Source organism: Zalophus californianus, chromosome 2, assembly GCF_009762305.2.
Source record: "Zalophus californianus isolate mZalCal1 chromosome 2, mZalCal1.pri.v2, whole genome shotgun sequence".
In the NCBI taxonomy this organism is placed as follows: domain Eukaryota; kingdom Metazoa; phylum Chordata; class Mammalia; order Carnivora; family Otariidae; genus Zalophus; species Zalophus californianus.
In genome coordinates this window covers 154,956,341-154,977,481 of record NC_045596.1, presented here as the reverse complement: position 1 = coordinate 154,977,481, position 21,141 = coordinate 154,956,341, and the positions used below count along the sequence as shown (strand labels likewise).

Below are 21,141 nucleotides of genomic sequence, written 5' to 3'. Positions count from 1 at the left end.
AAAATAGTAAAATGGTAAAATAATTAGGAAGTAATGAGATCTGAGTGTGTATTAGCTTTGTTTATAATATAAATAATTTGATTGTTAGTATATAATTTTTAATAATGTCTGTTTTTTTAACAACCAGCTTGCAAAATGCTTACAAATTTAACAACCAGCTCTTGAGAGACAATATGAGGTGGCTCCAGCACACCGTTGCCTATGAGTGAAAGAACATCAGAGCATCTTTAGGGAAAGATAAAAAGAGAAAGGAATAGCAGTGAATTTTTTTTTATTTATGAAAAAAATACAGAGAAATGTGGGCTTATTCACCATTCAAGTTAATACTTAACTAGAGAGTGATTATGCTCAAATAATGCTGGCTTATGGCTCAATGTTTTCTGTCCCATAAGTTTGGGGGAATGCTCCATGTTAGATCTCATTTGCAGCATATTCATGATGTACACTTAAAAATTACATAGTAATGGAGCGCCTGGGTGGCTCAGTCGGTTAAGCATCTGACTTCAGCTCAGGTCAAGATCTCAGGGTCCTGGGATGGAGTCCCTCAGCAGACCACGCACTCAGCGGGGCATCTGCTTTTTCCTCTCCCTCTGCCCCTCCCTCCACATACACCCAATCTCTCTCTCTCTCTCTAAAATAAATAAATAAAATCTTTTAAAAAATTACATAGTAAAGAACCTTTTTATACCTAATGTTCCCCAACCTTTTTGACTGTAGAATCCTTTTTTCCTCCACAGAGTACTTAATATTTTGTGGACAACAGATTGAAAAACACTCTGCTCTCTGAGTATGCAGTAAGTATCCCATCCCTCAATATTTGTTATTAATGACTTCAATCAGACACTTTATAGCATGTCAGTCAAATGCGTGGATATGCTAAATCAGTGGTTCTCAAATTTGACTGTATATCAGATTCACGTAGAAGCTTGCTTGCTAATTTATTTAAAATGTAAAACGTGATGTTTTATTTTATTAAGCAGGCTCCACGCCCAATGTGGGGTTTGAACTCATGACCCTGAGATCCAGAGTCACATGCTTTACTGACTGAGCTTACCAGGTGTCCCTAAAACATGATGTTTTAATATACATATATAAAATGATTACTAGTCAAGCTAATTAGCATATCCATCTCCTCACACAGTTACTGCTTTGTGTGTGTGCGTGTGTGTTTGTGTGCATGGTGAGAGCACCTGAAATCTGTCTTAGCAAATTTCCAGTATATAATACACTATTGCTAACCACAGTTATTATGCTGTACATAGATCTCTAGAACTTATTCATCCTACATAACTGCAACTTTGTACCCTTTGACCAATATCTCCCCATTTCTCCCTCCACTTTGCCCCTGGCAACGACCATTCTACTCCCTGCCTCTATGAGTTCGACTTTAGCCTTATATATGAGTGAAATCATGCAGTATTGTCTTTCTGTGTCAGGCTTATTTCACTTAGCATGTCCTCCAGGTTCATCTGTATTGCTGCAAATGGCAGGATCTCCTTCTTTTTTTCAGGTTAAATAATACTCCGACATACATATATCACATTTTCTTTTCTTTTCTTTTAAGATTTTATTGATTTATTCATGAGAGACAGAGACAGAGAGAGAGAGAGAGAAGCAGAGGGAGAAGCAGGCTCCCAAGGAGCAGGGAGCCCGATGTGGGACTCGATCCCAGGACCCTGGGATCATGACCTGAGCCAAAGGCAGATGCTTAACCATCTGAGCCACCCAGGCGCCCTGTCACATTTTCTTTATCAACTCTTCCACTGACAGACACTCGGGTTGTTTCTATATCTTGGATATTGTGAGTAATGCTGCAGGAAACATGGGAACACAGATACCTCTTTGAGGTATTAATTTCATTTCCTTTGGATATATATATCCAGAAATGGGATAGCTGGATCATATGGTTGGAAGCTTCTTTCTTGAAGGACCTACTAAATCAGAATCTTTGGAGTTGGGACCTAAAATCTTCTGTCAGACATGTGAACTACCTGTAATGTCTTTGGTTGTAGACTACTTTTTCTTAATAATATGCTAATGTGGGGGCGCCTGGATAACTCAGTTGGTTAAGCGTCTGCCTTCGGCTCAGGTCATGATCCCAGGGTCCTGTGATCGAATTCCACAATTGGGGTCCCTGCTCAGTGGGAAGCCTGCTTCTCCCTCTCCCTCTGCTGCTCCCCCTGCTTTGCTCTCTCACTCTCACTCTCTCTCAAATAAATAAATAAATAAAATCTTTAAAAAAATCTGCTAATGTGTAATGTATAAATTCTTGAGCATGTAGTGTAACTGACAATTGTGAACTCAGGGGACTTTAGATGTAAGAACTTACCGATGCCTCAATATATTTGCAATTCTCTTTTAAAAAACATTTTGAGGGGCGCCTCGGTGGCTCAGTCGTTAAGCATCTGCCTTTGGCTCAGGTCATAGTCCCAGGGTCCTGGGATCGAGCCCCACATCAGACTCCCTGCTCAGCGGGAAGCCTGCTTCTCCCTCTCCCGCTGCTTGTGTTCACTCTCTCACTGTCTCTCTCTCTCTGTCAAAATAAATAGAGTTAAAAAAAACACAGTAGTTTAAAATAAATAAATAAAAAAACATTTTGATACCAAATTTTAAGCTAAAAAGTCACTGGAATAATTCTCTAGAAAGAATTGAGAGGCTTTTTAGATTTTCTCTATACATTTTTCATAATTTCTATGAACTGTTCATCGAGTTATAATCAATAAAATTTCAATTACGAAGGAAACAATAACAGAGAATAAGACCTTGTATTTGTTTATTCAAATATTTATCAAGTTCCTACTATGGTCCAGAGATTATGTATCAATCTGAAAAATGAGCCATTAGGGAAGAAGATTAGGGAGCTGTGTGTTGACAGCTAAGCATGGAAAAGGGTCCAGATCACAATCCATGATTGTCAAATCCAAGGGACTCTTGACTACATTAACAGAAACATGGTTTTCAGATGAGAGCAGGTAACAGATGTGTAATTGTTGAGCCTGAATTGTTGTATTTAGCCCTGGGCATGATTGTATGAGGCATTTGGAACAACTGGACTATATGCAGAGGTTATTGACTGAGATAATGCATTGATACATAGATCAAAGCTGGATCAAGGAAGGAAGCTTTAAGGAAGCTGAGGTGATGATTATGGAGAAAAGGAAATTTGGGAGATGTGGTTATAGTCTAATATTCCAATGACCTTCATATTCATGTTAAAGATGTCCCAGATGGGAGAGCCAGGATCTGTAGAATGAAGTTGCAATGAAGTGCATTTCTATAAAATATAGGGAAGAATTATTTAGTGATTATAGCTGTCTAAAATCAGAAGAGATCTTAGTTCTTGATTAGTTGGAAGTTTTTAAGCAAAGGCTAAATGAACACTGGAAGGAGTGTTGAATAGGGAGTTCATCCATCATGAGAGTTGAGCTAGTTAGTCCCTAAAGTTCCTTCCAACCTTGAGCCTATATGTTTCTGTTACTTAGGCGTAAAACAAATGCCAGTGTCATAGCTAAACTCAAATGCCTCCTAAAAAATCTACAGCATGGGAGTAGACGTATACATGTATACATTTGTATATAGTTGTATACAAATAAGCTGTTTGGATAATAGTTTGTCCACATTGCGGAGTATTTATAATGATTTAATAAGCAATACTGAGAAAAATACTCAAAATAAATTTCAGAAATAACGTTTGCATTTTATATCGAAAAGATATTCAGGGGCACCTGGGTGGCTCAGTTGTTAAGCGTCTGCCTTCCGCTCAGATCATGATCCCAGGGTCCTGGGATCGAGCCCAGCATCGGGCTCCCTGCTCAGGGAGAAGCCTGCTTCTCCCTCTCCCACTCCCTCTGCTTGTGTTCCCTCTCTTGCTGTGTCTCTCTGTCAAATAAATAAATAAAATCTTTAAATAAAAAAGAAAAGATATTCAGCTTATATACCTATAGACTGTATCTCCAATGAAGGCATAAAATAAGATTTTTGGTTACAATTTACAAACTCAAGGTAATGGCAAGAATTTACTGATCTTTTCTTCATCTTTAAACATGCACACTATTAAAAGAACAAAAGAAAATATTTTTCTGTTTTATGGTAAAACCATGGATTAAATCACATCTGTGAATACAGTTATAATGAACTACAACTTTTACTTTAATATGGAATATCTATAACATAAATTTTATCATCAGGCTCTAATACCAGCATTAGAATGGACTTTTAAAGAACTTCCAAGTTTATTCTTTCCCTTAATGTTCATTGATTATAGACAATTGGGAGAAACACAAATGTCAAAGAAGAAAAAATTACCATTGTGCCACTACCTAGAGACATTTCTGTGAACACCTTGGTACGTTTCCTTCCTGTCTTTTTCAGCTCCGTGTATTTTGTGTATGTTTGTTGTACATACTTATGATCATATTGTATTTGTATTTTGTATCCTGTTCCTAAAGCATAAGCAATTTCCTCTGTTTTTACAAACATTTGACTACATAATAATCCTCTTGGTAGATTCACTATTGTTTTTTTTAAACACCTGCTAGTGTAGGATATTTTAGTGATTTGCTAGTGTGTTCTATACCTTGAACACTGTGGCATGAATCGTCAATATAGTCTAGACTCTGAGGGGTTTTGGAAAACTGCTTTGTAGGCTAAATTTGTAGATATTAAGAAAGGATGTAAGAAGCTGACATCTGCTTATAGTTTTCCCTATGAAGCCCTTGAACTTGTTCCATGTTAGAAAGCATGGCTGTAGTGAGTTTGCCAAAATTTTAAATTGTATCATTTTCTAATCAAGAACCTCTCCTTTTACCCTTGAGTTCATGGTCTTTTTTAAATAACCCTAATTCTAACTGCCTAGAGGAGAGAAGCATCTAGACAGTACCACTTCTCAGTTAGTGTGGAGGAGGGTTTGTATTCATCTTCACTCCAAGGAAACAAACAACTTTCAAGGGATTCTCCCCTCCTTATATGAAATGCTTTAAAAAGTAGGCTTGCAAAACCCCACTGTTGAGTCCCATTAGCTCCATTCTGCTGGTGAGATTGTAGGTGCCCTTAGTACCTCTTAGCTTAAACTGGAAGCAAAACAACTCCAGGACTTGTAGATTCTCCAGGAGCTCATCAGGAAAACCTCAAGTTTTCCTCTTGGTGTGTCTAGGCTGAACTCAGTTCTGCGGGGAACTATTATTTTATGCATCTTACACATGGTCAAGTGTTGAAGTTCTGGCTAGGGGCTTAATGACAAAAATGTTTGCATGAAGGCATATGGATCATGTGGATGAGGAATGATGTCCTATGGCATTCTCTTGGATAATATGTATTCTGAGACAAAGGAGCAGTTGGCAATAATTGGGATGAATCTATCTCTAAGCAACTTACATATTTAACTAACTATGCCTAATAGATGTAGATCAGAATGACCAAGATAATTTGTAAAATGATCCTTTTTTCCAGGGTTAAGAAGGGTAAGTGAAAACATTTATGATACGGTAAGCTCTAAGGAGACAGTACTTCAGTGGTTTTCTCCCCAAGCTAGAGAGATTTTTTCATTCTTCCTTTAATCCAGCAAATTATGTGGCTGGTGATATGGAGATGAATAAGACATACTTCCTTCCTCAAAGAACTCCGTCTAGTAACAGACACAGATTTAGATAATTTTAACATGATTAATAAGAGTGAAGTACATTAGATTTTATGAGAATATTTCAGAAGTGCACCCAAGCCAGCTTAAGGGAGATAGGGAATGAGGGAAAATATCAGAGAAAGTTTTCTGAAGGCAGTTACATCCAAATTGGTTTTTAAAGAACCAGGAAGAGTTTTACTAGCTGAGGAAGGAGAGAGAGATGGGCATGTGGGACTGTTGAGGCAGGAGTGGTTTGAGGGGATGGTGACATTCCAGGGAAAAACCAGCATCAGCCAAGGTATGGAGCAGACATGGAATCAAGACTTATGTTCTGGTAGTGCTTGTTTGATATGCTTACTGGACATCTGTAGAAATGTCAAGCAGGTAGGTAGAGATATGTGTCTGCAGTTCCAGGGTGAGGACGGCTGGAGATCTAGATTTGGCAGTGACTGGTATATACATGGTATTTACATCTGTAAATACTAAATGAGGTTGCCGGGGATAGAGAAGCACGTGCAGGGTGGAGGCCAGGGAGACATATCTCCCTAATATTTAAAGGGTGGTCTGGGAGGAGGAGCCAGCAAAGGAAACTAAAAGGGGTGTCTAGAAAGATTGGGGGTAAACCAACCATATAACAAGCAAAAAAGGGTCTCAAAAAGCATGGGGTGGTGAGTGGTTTCAAATACTTTTGGGAAGTCGAGAAAGAGAAAACCAAAGAAGTGACCATTGGATTTGGTTACATGGAGATCGTTAATGACCTTGACAGAATACGTTTCCATGAAATGGTAGGGACAGGGCCCTAGTACAGAAGATGGAGAGAGAATGTAAGATAAGGAAGGAGAGACCAACAAGAGTAATCCTTGTCTTTGGGCTACTAGGTATTCTGGCTTCTCTCCTTAAGGGCCATTCAGAAGAAAGGGAGGCAGTTTGTGGCCTGCTGAAATAACTGCTTAGGGTCACCGGTCCTTGATTATTAGAGCCATCTCAGCTTGTCCCATAGGCACGTAGTACCCTCAAGAGTTCGTACAATGTTCTTTAGAACAGCACCTAGCACATAGTGCTATATGAACTTCTATTATAATTATCCCAGTTTCTAGGCAAGCTTTATTGGCTTCTAAGAAGAACGAATCATTTATGTAGACCAAATCATTTTTCAGTAAGCGTGAAGATACAGATCTTACACCTAGCAAAAACTGAAGCATAAAACAGGAAAATGACTTATGTATAGGGGTGCCAGTCCTCTAGTTTAATGGCTTACTCTCTCTCTCAGTACTGATTAAGGTTCACTAGAGTCCAGGATTGAATTACTAAATAATGGCACAGAAAATCAAAAGTTAAACGAGTAGTAAAGGCATAGGCACAGAAACACATTTATGAAATCAACCAAAATAGAAGTAAATACAGCACACAGTGCATTAATGTTTTGTACTGGTAGCTGAAAGATGACAGATATAGGGTGGATTTTTAGTTTTGGTTTTTTCATTGGTTAAGTGAGAAATACTAAGATAGAAATGGAGGAATAATAATCCAATGGTGCAGTTTTTCTGTGTGGAGACATTTTGAAACTTGTTTTACAATTGAACTGTTCTAGAAATCAAGAACAAGGTAGAAAGTGGAGATACGGAGAGGAGATGTAAATAATTGTAAACTTCCCCTTAGTCTCTAAATGTCTGATCACTCCTTTCAGGCTTAAGGTCAAATTCTGGATATTTTTACAGGTATTTGTCATATGCAAAATGTGGATATCTGTCTCCTAGGAGTGTTGTGGGGATTGAGATATGTAAAGTGTCCAGTAGTACATAGCGACTGCCTCATTGATGCGTCTTTCAATGAAGCACATACACTAACCCTCTTGGATGATGATTGGTGTTTCCTGTTTTTTTTTTTCTTCCCTTACACCTCTTAACTCTGTTGAAGATGTTTTCAACACCAATCTAATAATAACGGCAGCAAACATTTATCATGTACACCAGTTAAGTCATTTAATCTTTGAAACAATCCTGTGAGGTAGAATTGTTACCCTCATCCCATGCATGGCGTCAGCATTTGTCAGCCTGGCTTCAGAGCCCAGCTCTTTCCTTAACCACCGCTTCCACTCTCAGCTGGACCGACCTGGGCCACTTTTTTCGGCCATGTCTGCTACGAGCAAACTCAGTTTTCTGTTCAGAAAACCCTCAACTGCTTTCAGTCGCCAAGGACTCTCGTCTCAGTTCCCGGAGCCCATGAGAAGGTATTTAATTCACCCACATGGAACCAGGCCAGCTGCGTCCTTCTCAGGCCCGCGAACTTTCCCCTTGGCCGAGCCGCCAAGTCTGCACCCTCCGTCCTTTATTTCATTGGCCACAGAGTCACTGTTTTAAGTAGAAACACGGTATGCTCCAAGACACAGGATCCCTCGAATCCCCGCGAGCGAGCACGGTAACTGCACGGCTGAGCCCGCCCCGGAGTCCAGGCACAGGCGCGAGGGTTTGGGACACTGTGATGTGCACAGGACCGCGGACTGGGCCGGAGACGGAAGGCACAGGGTGCACGGAAAGACCTCAGACCAGGAGCGGGCCAGACCGGCGAGGACGCGCGCGCGGGGCTGGCGGAGAAGGGGGCGAGGGCCAGGAGCCGGGCCGGCCGCTCCCCGCCCCTCCCCCTCTGGTCTCCGCCCCGGCCCTCGCCCCGCCCCGCCCCGCCCCGCCCCGCCCCTCCGCCCCAGCCCGGCCGCTCCGCCCCCGAGTGACGTCACTGGCCAGGCCAGCCGGCGCCATTTTGAAAGTGGAGTCGCCTGCCCCTGCCGCTGCCGCCGCCGTCGGTGTCGTAGCTGCCGCCGCCGCTGCTGGAAAAAGAGCGAGAGCGGGGAAGCCCCAGAGTGAAATCCACCATCCTGCTGGCTGATCTGCCCGCCCCTCCTTCCTTCTCCCCCGACCCCCGCCCTCTCCCCCCCACAGGTGCCATCCGCCGCCATCCGCCCTCTCTACCCCCCCATCCCCAGGTGAGGGGGGTGAGTTCAGGAAGCAGAGACCCCGAGGAACCCAGCAGGGTCACCATTTGCAGCGCAACATGGCAGGTAAAGGAGAAATCACCCTCGTCCACTGACAAGGCACCGCTTCCTTCCTTCTCCCTCCATCACCCCCTAGCGACCGCCTGTGCCTCTCGTAGAGCCACGGGGCGCCCCTTCGATTTCAGGGAATTGGTCAAGGGGGGTGGGGTGGGGGTGGGGAGGGTTTTGGTGAGGCGAGGGGTCGCTGTGATACCGAAATGGCTTTTAAAATGAGGGCTGGAACCTTGGCATGGGTGGGGGTGGGGTATGGGCTGGCGAGCCGAGGGGTAAGGCGTGGGTGGGGCGGGGTGGGGGCGAGTGCAGATTTGTCCCTAGTGCTTAGGAGCCCGGTGTAACCTCCGCTCCCCCCGCTTTCTCCCCCGCCCCCGGGGCTTTTTTTAAGGTTTTTCCTTCATATAATTCCTATTTTTTCCCTTGCTGCAAGCTTTTTGGGTGTTTATATTAATGTATTTTGTACTGAGAAGGAAGAGTGCTTTACAAGTTAAAATACAATGGGGACCTATGTGTATTTTTCCCCCCACTGTGGGTACGTACGTTTTTGAGACCGTACCCCTGAATTTTTCGTCTTGAACTAGTTCCCTTTCGTTTCTTAACCCTTCGAGTCCAAAGAGTGCAAGGCCTTTAATACACCAAGTTGCATGAAAAATGTAATTTAAACTTTGTGTTTTGTATGTTAGTTTTTGTGCAGACGTCCTTTTCCCAAAAGGGTTTCATAGTTAGTTAAAATAGTTGTGGAGTTCAGTGATATAAATAGCCAAGGAGAGAGAGATTTAGGTAAAAGCTTGGGAGGGGGGGCGAAGGATGCACAGAGAAAACCAGCTTGGAATATTTAGCAAGAATGAAGGTGAAGGAAGAGAAAGGTAATTGCTTTGAGGATGATTTTTATACATTTTGATGTTCCTGAATGCCTTCGTTCTACTACTAGTAGAACCAATTCTAGATCTTGATTCAGTTTCTTCCTCCATAGATGCAGGACATTTCCTCCACAGTGCTTGGAAGTGAAATAGAAACATTCAGGAACTAAACCAATTTTCCATGCTTTTTCCAATATTTAGATAATAACCTTTAAGTAATTAAACCTTTAAAAAAGTTAACGTGTTGGATTGACTTATGTTTTGCTGTAAACAAGTTGCTCTTTGGCCTTATTGAATAATTAGGTGAAATTAAAATTGTTTTGTACAAGATGATGACAAACTAGTGAAATTGTTTGCAAGGTCCTTTGGATTCTGAGGGATAAGGTGAAGGGAGGCAAAACAAGCTTCCTCTGACTGTCTCTTCACCAGCATTTACTTCAGTTTCTTTTCCTGTCTGGAGCCAGTGATTTGTTGGTAATGAAAGGCAAAGAAATGGGTGGTGAGTGTTGTGTTTGCTGTGTGTGCGCTTTGGTGATTGGGTTCATATGAATCATTACTCCTCACCCGGGCAGTAATGTTCCTGAAGTTTTCTCTTCGTTCCATGTTTTATGGTAGTTTATCCTTATTAACCCTTCTGCAGGCTTTTGTAAACTTAAAGGAAAACTGTCTAACTTTTGGTATTTACTTCTCTCTGGTAGGTCTTGCGTAACTGTGAGGCTTTTACTGTATTTTAGGGGAAGGGAAAATGGAAGTTTTGAACACATGTGCAATGTTAATGATAGTACCATAGCCTTTAAATATTTAATAACTGGAATCTCTCTCTTTTTTTAAATGCAGTACCAACTATTGGAGACTAACCTTCCAAATTAGTGCTCTGGGCTGGTGGTTGTATGTGTGGGCAGTACTAGGCTGTTAGTATCATGCCAACCATGGATACCATCTCTGTGTTTACGAGAGTAAACATGAACAGAACTCAGTTTTAATTGGTATGTTTTCTTTTTCCAGGAGCTGGAGGAGGGAATGATATTCAGTGGTGTTTTTCTCAGGTGAAAGGAGCAGTAGATGATGATGTAGCAGAAGGTAAGAAAGCATTTAATAATGCAAAATCTGAATATGGAATCTTCACAGTCTTGATTACTGAAGGATTTCCTTGCAGCTAGGTCTGTTACAGTTTAAGAACATACTGAGTTTATTGTCTGAGCAATGGAGGAACAGTTTTAAAAGTCACTTTTCTGGAAAATAGTCTTAAGTCTTTTATTAATACCTTATATCATTTTTTATCTATTAAGTGAAAGGAGCATTAGATGATGATGTATATAAAACTGTCACAAGAAAAATCTAAGGTTCATATCGTAAAGGTTTCCTGACTAAATTTCATGTACAAATAAATGGTGATGCATTTTCATGTTCATTCATTTTTAGATAATTGTGTTAAAATAGGCATCAACATTTACCTCAGAAACATTTTTGAATGACTATCTTTCATTTTTTACATAAGATTTTTAGTGTTTAATTTGCCTCCTCTCAGAGTGTGGTGTTGATTGACATTCTGTGAAGAAATGCTGGCTCAAATGATAAATTTTATTGTCCTTACAAGGATTAACTTAGGTGGATAAGAAAACAACAATGCTGTGGATATATAGCATGGCTTCTGGGGAGCTTATTCTCACGCAGTTAGAAGCTGAGTTTGATCAGTTGAAGTACTTAAGTCTTAATTCTTCTCCCAAAGTTATTAATGTATTTCAAAAACTAAGTTTTGAAACATTAATTTTGCACTCATTTGAGATGGTCTTAGGTGGTGGAGGCATTATTTCCCATAAAGTAGTTGTATCATTTCATTGTTCAGAAATATTATTTAGTTTGAATTTTAATGGGATTGTCTTGAATTATAGTAGGAATTTTCCAGCAAAATTCAAATGAATTGTACTTTTAATTTAAAAAAATTTGTCTAAAGTTTATAAATCATCCTTCTCTAGATTGTATTGTCCTCATATTAAGATCCTATTTCTGACCTACTGTCTGCAGTACTGTTTGTTTTGAGGATTTCTTCAGGTGATGGTAGGATGATAGACTTGTGTTGAGCCAGTGAATTGCTTGGATTTGCCTATGTCAGTGTCATTCTTAGTGAAGTGTCTGATCAGTTTGGTGTGTTCTTTGGGGAGCCAACTGGCATACATTGTACCTGTGATACTTTTTAGAGCACTATCACATTTCTTTTTTATTGAATCCTCATGTTTTTCAGATGAGAAACCAGAAGTCTTAGTTAAGAGACTCACTGATGGTCACACAAATAGTGCAAATCAGGGTTTTCTGGTGAAGCTTGTGGTGGTTGACTTGAGTGAAATCTTCTAAGTTCAAGGGAGGACTCATATATTACTCATTTTGTAATTCCATTACCTGCTGAATAGTAGCCACTCAAATACTGGATTATTCGTGATGAGAGTGCTGTATACTTGAAAACTATTCCTGGATTGATTTCCGTTTTTTTTTTTTTTTAAAGATTTTATTTATTTATTTGAGAGAGAGGGAGAGAATGAGAGATAGAGAGCACGAGAGGGAAGAGGGTCAGAGGGAGAAGCAGACTCCCTGCTGAGCAGGGAGCCGGATGCGGGACTCGATCCTGGGACTCCAGGATCCTGACCTGAGCCGAAGGCAGTCCATTTATTTTTTATATCAAAGATCTGTTGAGGGGCTTCATAAATGTTGAGCACTGGGGCTGCAAGGTATCTGGAACATAAACCCTGCCCTGGAGGAGCTCATAGTGTACTTGTTAAACAGTAGGCAGAGAGACCACATGGGCTTTATTTAATTAGAAGAAATTGATGGTTCTAGACTTACCTAACTGAATCAAATGATAGTTGGTGATATGTATGATGGGATCAGTGTAGTTCTCTTCTGCTAATACTTAGTAGCTACATTTTGCTACTGATTCATTAAATAACTTTCTTTTGAGGTTGTTAGATCATACCTTAACATGCAGCGCATTCCTAGCATCTTAACATGCTGAGGCTTGGTATGTATATTTTAATAAAAACATGACTTTAAATATAGTATCTATGTTTATGCTAGTGTAGTAAGTATAAAAAGCACCTAATTTTCAAATTATACTCCTTTAATTTGGGGTTTTTTTTTGCATACTGTAGTTTGCATGTCATAGTCTATTATGTTTATGTTTCTAAGGGAAGATTTGCTTTTCTCAAATAAGGTTAATACATTTTCTTTAAACAGTTTACATCTAGCTAAATCTTTAGTTTAGCTTGCCTGTTTTCTGTTAATGATGCATTGCAAGTTCTTTCCCATCAAAGGCTCTAAATTAATTCTTTCCCCTCCTACATGCAGTTAGCTGTCATGGCATACCATTGTTACTTTTGTAATGCTTTAGTCTTCTTTCCATGCCCAATTTCACCTTAGTTCAGGATCTCAGTATATTTCATCCAGGTTGCAGTAACTTCCTAAATGATTCCCTGCTGCTGCTTCTCTGTTTTGCTTTTTAAGTTAATCTTAAATGCTGTCCCAATTTTATGTTCCTCAGAAATCTTCATTGGTCACTGCTTCCCTAGGATTATGAATTACATCCAAATATTTCAGCCTTGAATGTGAGACCTTTCACCAGTATGCCCCTTATTCTCTAAGTTCATCTGCTAATATGGTTTATAATCCAGCTAAATGGATGCTGTTCTTCAAACAGGTCTTGTACAGTCTTACTCTTGGGTCTTTGTCTTACTTACAGTCTTACTCTTTGCTGTTCCCACCTTAGAATGCCTTACACTCCTCCCACAGTTTAAAATTCAAGTCACGTCTGTAACTCTTTTTACTTATCTTCCTTTTTTGGAAATATTTTAAAAATCTTTCTTTATAGCACTTTTTATTTGTAATTTACCCTAAACCTCTGCTGTTAACACTGTGCAGGTCTAATGCATCTTTGTGCTCTATGCAGAACATCCTATACAAACTACTATGCTTAGAACAATGCCCCTGGCACACAGTAAGTGTTGAGTATTTGTTGAATGAAGGAATGTGAATGTTACTGTTATGAGGTTTTGAAAGGGAAAGAGATCTGTTGAAAAGATGATTGCGATATACTCTGGAAATCATGGATGTATTTATTTGTCAGGCTTTATAACTGGATTGATGTTCTACAGCTGTGTAATAGAAACAAGGAGACCTTGGGTTTTTATCCTCGTGACAAACGAGTGTATGTCACTTGGAATAAGTGCTTCTCTGGGTTCCAGTAAGCTTAGCCTTAAGATGATGGGACTGGATTAGATGATTTCTGTTGTTCCTTATACTCTAATCTTGTTACTTCTCAAAGATGTTTTAGAAGAGAAACAGCCCAACATTAATACTACTGGTAAGTTGAGTTGTGTGAGATACTGGGCTCTTTGAGGGCCTTAATTTAGAAAGAAGTCTTTATTGGACTTAATCAAGGCTCAGAATTTGTTATTAAGTGCATTGCAGAACTAAGAATTTTGATGTTTGACCAAATACTGTGATTGATCTTTGGCCGACGTAGGCTTTTATTGGGATACTTATTCTATTATGCACAGGTCTCTTCAGGCACTTCTAAGTGGTTTATCTTTGGTATAGCTACTTGTCTGAGATGAGGGTGAGGTACTAAAATCTCTGTCACTCAGTCTCATATCCTGCAGTTTTCCTTTTAATCTTCATGGTAATGGTAATAACATTTTATCATATTCTATACTTGAAAAATTTCCTTTATTGACAACTTGCTCATGAGATGGTAGGTAGCACAGACACTGGTGCTAGGCTACATAGTTTGAATCCTACTCAGTCCTCTGCTAGCTGGGTAATCCTGGGCAAATTAATTCACTTCTTTGTGCCTGTTTTCCTCTAAAGTGAAGATAACAATAAAATCTTCCTTACGCTGTTGTTTTGGTGATTAAATGAGTTAATATGCATAAAACAGAAACCTGGCACATAGAGTGTTTTAAGGGTTTAGCTGTTTTTGTTGGAACGTTTATGGTAAGTAAGGAAGAGTTGGGAGGATGAGAAATCTGGGGAATTTATTAAGAATTTCTCCTCAGCCAAAGTGAAGAGATGGTATGTATGTTTTATACATATTCTTTGATTCCATTAATACAAAGTTTAAAAAACATTCAAAACTAAACCATAGCCTTAGAGACACATACTAAACTGGTAAAACGCTGAAGAATAGCTACAAAATAACTGCTATAAAAGCCAGTATGTGATGGTTACTTTTAAGTGATGGAAGGGAGTTGTTCTTGAGGAGGAGGGCGGGGTGGGGGGTGGCTCATGGAGATAGTGTTTTGACTGGGTGGTGGTTTTAGTGATTAACTGATTATCCTGGACATTTCTCTTTTGATTTTTGGTTTTCTATATTTGTTAAATTTCACCCAAAAAAAGTGTGTGTCTGTGTCTTTATGTTCGATACTGTACTAAAAAGGGTTTAGAGTGAAAACTGGCAATCCCTACCTTCATCCACTCCCTAATCCTCCCTTGTCCTTCTAAAGGCAATTATATTGAACTCTTCCAACTGTATTTCCTGTTGCTTAATTTTTTGTGAATAAAATGATAACTTCTATTTCTCATCCATTTTGGACATTTCCAATTGACTTTCCTCTCTAGTAGATGAAGATTAAGCTGTTAATATTATCACCCCATACCCCAGCTTATCACCCCCATACCTCAATTTAACCATACAGATGGTATGGTTAAATTAGAAGTTAGTGCTTACATTGTTATGACCATGCAGATGTTCACTGCTGAACCAAGACTGCAGTGTTTCTTGTGCATCCCTTCATTTGTCTTGAGGCTAGTAATTGCCCAATTTTTAATTTGCCTGGTTCTTTTTGTATTTGTGCTTTTTTATTTTTATTTTTTTTGTATTTGCGTTTTTTATTTTTGAAAGATTTTATTTATTTATTAGAGAGAGCATGAGAAGGGGGAGGGTCCAAGAGAGAAGCAGACTCACCGCCGAGTAGGGAGCCCGATGCGGGACTTGATCCGAGGACTCCAGGATCATGACCTGAGCCAAAGGCAGTCGCCCAACCAACTGAGCCACCCAGGCGCCCTGTATTTGCGTTTTTTAAAAAACACTTTGTTATGGGAGATTTTGAACATTACGGAAAGTGTATGGAATAGTATATATTGAACCCCCATCACCCAACATCATCAACCCACGGCCAGGGTAACCCATTTATACATCACTTGATCCCTTCCCAGTCCTTTGTATTTAGTAGTAGAAAAATTACTGATTTTGTTTTTAAAATCTGGATTTAACAAACTAGAAAACCAAGGTCATCATTTTAAAGTGAAACAGTAAGGAATTTTTCCTAGTGATTTTTTTGCAGTAGCAATACCTGGTAATCTGTTATTTGCTTAAATTTTACGTGTGGAAATATTAAATATTAAAAATTCAAATACATGTGGATAATCTGAAGTGTGTAATTTTTGGTTAAAAAGATAATTTATTTTTTGTAAATTTTGATAATTGTTAATATTGTCGACTATTAAGTAATAATTTTAGATTTATATTTTAATACAAGTATATCTTCTCTCCATATTTGACAATCTTAGTTTTTTTAATAGGAAATTATCTTAGGATATGATTTTATTACATGAAGCCTTGTTTTTATGAAACTTGGATCCATATGCATGGCATCTGTCAACTTTGCTTTCTGTTTATTTCTGGTAGGATTCAGACCTATGGTTCTTGGGGGGAAAATTCAGTAGTGGAATCTAAATATTCCCTAAATAAAATTGTGAAAAACAATTTTTGGGATATCACACAAAATTTAATGGTTTGGGGGCGCCTGGGTGGCTCAGTCAGTTGGGCATCTGCCTGCGGCTTAGGTCATGATCCCAGAGTCTGCCTGCATTGGGCTCTCTGCACAGTGAGGATTCTGCTTCTCCCTTCACTCCTGTGTACGCACGTGCGTGCACGCTCTCTCAAAAAAAATAAATGTATTGTGTATATTTGTACATACGTGCATTTTTTTGGTCAGAGAGTGTCCATAACCATTATCAAAAAGAGCTATTTTAGAGTGTGGTATGGTGACCCCCTCAACTCTTTCAAAAGGTCTGTGAAGTCAAAACTGTTTGCATTATAATATATTTCCCTTTTTGACAATGTTGACATTTGCAGCAATGGTACAAGAGTAATATGGGTAAAGCTGCTAGTGTCTTAGAGTGAATCCAGGCCTTGGCACCAAATGGTCCCAGTAGTCATGGAAATCTTCCCCATGTACCAGCAGTTTGGAAATGCCAATTTTACATAGGAATGTTTTCGATGAAACAGTAAAAACTAATTTTATTAAATCTTGATCTTGAGGGCGCCTGGGTGGCTTAGTTGGTTGGGCGACTGCCTTCGGCTCGGGTCGTGATCCTGGAGTCCCTGGATCGAGTCCCGCGTGGGGCTCCCTGCTCGGCGGGAGTCTGCTTCTCCCTCTGACCCTCCCCCCTCTCATGTGCTTTCTCTCTCATTCTCTCTCTCTCAAATAAAGAAATAAAATATTTAAAAATAAATAAATCTTGATCTTGCATACACGTCTGTTAAACATCCTGAGTGACAAAATGAGAGGTACACCAAAGCGCTTCTGCTACGGACCAGAGAACATGCTGTCTGGAGGAAAAGCATTGGTGCACTTATTTGGGTTTAAAGCTCATCTCGTTAGCTGCTACTTCCATGGATCATTATTTTGTTAGAAAGAACTGATGAATAAATGATGGTTATTTAGACTTGGATATTTGGCAGACATTTTCTCAAATAAGCAGTGAATTTGTTGCCTCAGTGGACAATACTTGTTACCCATGATAAAATTTGAGCTTTCAAGCAAAAGTGAGAATTTTGGAAAACATGTATATGCCATCCTGTGTTGGATAACTTCCCAATTCGTAAAGATTTTTCAGATGAGACCAGTAATATTAATGATTGCAATTTTTTGATGTAATGTAATGAAATGTGTCAACATTTGGAAGCTCTGAATTTTGGATGACTCTGAGTCAGTGTTTTACAACTGTCCAATGCCTGTGATATTAAAAAATGCATAAAAGTACAAGGTACAGCATTGGATTTTAATGTAACAGACAACTGATACGGTTTCAGATCCCACAAACCTTTAAGAAACTACCACTTGTCCAGTTTTGGTGTAGTGTCAAAGGGATATCTGTAACTACGTGAAAGGCTTACTAAAATACTCCTCCCTTTTCAAGCACATACCTGAATCAGGGTGTTTTCTTCACATATCTTACCACCACAACACAGTGTAGTGTGTTGAATGCAGAAGCAGTCAAGAGAATCTAGGCGTCTTCTATAAAGCCACACATTAAAGAGATTTTCAGCAATGTAAAGCAGTGTGATTCTTTTTGCTAATTTTTTGTGGGAAAATAAAGTCATTTTTCATCTTTTTTTGTTAATGTGTAGGTTTTATCATTAATATTTTTAAATTGATAAATATTTTAAAATTTGAAAGGCCTTTGGGGTCCTCAGATTTTAAGTGTAAAGAAATCCTGCCATCCCAGAAATACTTGACAGCCGTTGGTTTAGTCTGTTAATAGGTTTCACTGTATTAATGCTTTAAAAGAGTCTCAGACCACAAGATAAGTGATCAGAGCAGTATGCTGGTTTTGTGCATGAGGGCTAAAGCTTTCCTATAAAAGCTTTCCTGTGACTTGATATTGTTTCAGCCTACTCCCTCGCTGTTCTTTAGATACCAAATTAGATCTCCCTTAAGCTCTTTAATCTGGTGATCTTGGTGAAGGAAGGATACCTTTAGGATTTTAAAATATCTATTTTTAAACTTATCTCCCTTGCAGAGATTACATACCAGTACATACTTGCCAGAATACTTTAAAAGTGTTTTAGGGCTTTTCCCACTATCTGCTCAGGTCCAGTTAACCTTAATACTTAATGTAGGATTACTGAGTTCCTCAGAGCCTGGTATGGTGCCATTTCTGGGTTGCTGCCGGGTTATTAGAAATGGGTTGGTGACCTTAGCATTGTTTTATTTTGAGCCCAACATGTGGCAGTTTGATGTGTTGATTTTTCTTTGAAGAAAGGCGTAAGATTGACATGGTAACTTTCTACTTCCCAACTACTTCTAATTACCATAGGGAGGAGAGGGAGAGAGAACAGTGTTTTAAGTTTTACTTTACTTTTTTAAGTTTATTTTTTAGTACTTTTTTTAAGTTTATTTTTGAGCAATGGGGGCTCAAACTTACAACCCTAAGATCAAGAGTCGCAGGCTCTTCCTACCGAGCCAGCCAGGCACCCCTAAATTTTAAAGTACAGCATAATTCTATTTTAAAACAGTTGCTGAAGTTCCCATTCTAAGAATGCAGTATCAACCGTTCATTGCTTAGTATTGTCAGTATTTTTGTGGCTGTTTTCTGCCCTTTAGAAAACGTTTGTCAAAGTACGTAGGCCTTTTAAAACTAACTGCACTAATTTGCCAATCCATGTTTAAATGTTGGGTTTGTTAAAAAAGAAATTATTTTTTATAACATATGTTTAGTTAATTTTAGCAGTAGTTGATTAAAATGTCACCCAGGTCTTTGGCTGTGTCATATGTGGAATCTGGCAAATCATGATGGATTGCTGTTCTATAAGCCACTATTACCAGAGGTTGTACTTTTGTAATTTTTAGTTTCTTTTGGTTGATTTTCTCTCTGAGTGTTCCAGTATCAACTGAGATTTTCTCTTCTGAAATCTTTGAATGATCTCTTTTATCCAGTTCAAGGGGGTTCATGGACCAATGACCCTACTTAAGAACCTCTGCTTTAACCTAAAGTTTTGCCTATGGTTATATGCCTACTGAAATTTGGAAGAGTCGAGGATATTTTATATGGAAATAATAGCTTTTAGACCGTTAAGAGGGTTATTTGTTTTCTTAGGAATCCTTTTAGTACTTGTTTTTTCTGCTATGATATTAGAGGGATGAATCTTCTCTGTGTTTCCAGCTTTAATATATTGCCATCTTTTTTTTTTTTTAATTAAAAACTTGTCTCTTTAACCATGGGTAAAACTATTAGAGGAATATATTGGGTTTTGAACCAGTTGCTTGTTTTATACTTCATTCAGAAAGAATATAAATTTCTTCAGTTAGCCTGTATTAAGTGAGAACCCAAAGTAGATAAAAGGGATTGGTGAGAAAATGTTTTAAATTTTCTAAAGATCTGGAAAAATGTTAACTTTTAGAACTTGACATTCTAGAGTGTCAGGTCTCCTTTGTGTCAAAGTGGAAATAGAACCTTTTTGTCTCTGTCTCCATCTTTTCCACCCTATCACAAGGTAAGAGACCTATGGGTATGGAATAGATGTGTTTCTAAGATAGCCTAAGAGGAATATACATTCTTATTAACTAATAGATTGGGAAGGCTCTATTTCAAGAGAGAACGGCTGTTGTAGGCAATAAATAATTCTTGTCAGATTCTTTATCTAGGGATGCAGCATGCAAAAATGGTTTTTATGGGAATTGGTAGTTAAGAAGGGATTGCTCCTAGTCTTTTTTTCTCCCCTGATATAAAAGGAGAGTTTTTTCTAGCAACAGAACCAATTCTTCAAGCAAAATATTTTTTAGCTTATAAAATAAAATCTTTTAATGCATTGTTATTATTAAAAACATGTAACAAAGTGTACCGTCCATTTGTAAGCATACACTTCACCTTGTTGTGAAACTTATCTCTAGATTTTTTTCATATTGCAAAACTGAAACTGGACCTGTTTAACAGTTCCCCATTCTTCTCTCCGCCCCTGGTATCCACCATTTTGCTTTCTGTTTCTGTGAATTTGACCACCTTAGATATATCCTACAAATGGAATCATAATGGTATTTGCCTTTTTGTGACTGGCTTACTTCATGTCCTCAGGGTTCATCCATGTTGTAGCAGGTGACAAGATTTCCTCCCCTTTTAAGGCTGAATGATATTCCATTGTATGTATATACCGCATTTTGTTTATTCATTCATACATCGATGGACATTTAGGTTGCTTCCACCTTTTAGCTAGTGTGTGCTTCTAGTCTTTTTATATATAGCTGGGGTTCTATGGGAAGGAAAAGCAGAAGTACTTCCTTTAAATGATTGGAGGTGGACAGAGAGAGCCCTGGACAGAAGATATTAAATAATACAGGTTGGTACTGCTGTGCAAAAAATCTTTTTATCCCAGATTAGCAGTTTGAAAACTAGAACTGGATTACTTTATTTTGTAGGCTCTTCCAGGATAGGATTAAGCAAAAATCTAAATTTTTGACCAGAGTTTTACCTCATTTGTTTTGCAGTTTCTGGTTTAAAAGTAGAAATTCCCATGGATTTTGAAAATCACATTTCATTATTGTAAACCTCCTTATATTAACAGTAGGACAGCCAGTATGTTATTTCATTAATTAAGCAAAATATTCAGCATACTAGGAAAATTTGGCAACTGCATCATATTTCTTTGTAATAAAATTGTAAATAAGGAATGATCACGGTTGTATTTCTTGCAGTAACCTTTGAGATAGACATTATTATCATTTTGTACACAAGGACACTGAAACTCAAAGTTGAGCACTGTTAACCTAAGATTATGAGTTAGGAAAACTCTTCTGTTTGCTTTTTAGGCTTCCACATTGCTTCTCTGTGGTTCAGTTCTTTAAAAATAC

At 38.8% G+C, this 21,141-nt stretch overlaps 1 protein-coding gene across 2 annotated transcripts in view; it reads left to right on the top strand.

Moving 5' to 3' along the window:
* Positions 1–8,357: 8,357 nt before the first annotated feature.
* PPP2R2A (protein phosphatase 2 regulatory subunit Balpha) overlaps positions 8,358–21,141 on the top strand; it is an 83,474-nt gene continuing 70,690 nt past the window's right edge. Inside the window, exons 1-2 of one of the 2 annotated variants that reach the window (XM_027598422.1) lie at positions 8,358–8,672; positions 10,526–10,600. Coding sequence is in view for 1 of the 2 variants with exons in the window: in XM_027598419.1 (XP_027454220.1) it covers positions 8,666–8,672; positions 10,526–10,600 (82 nt within the window). In the remaining variant the exon portion in view is untranslated. The remainder of the gene's footprint in view (positions 8,673–10,525; positions 10,601–21,141) is intronic. The other variant, XM_027598419.1, reaches the window with a different exon arrangement.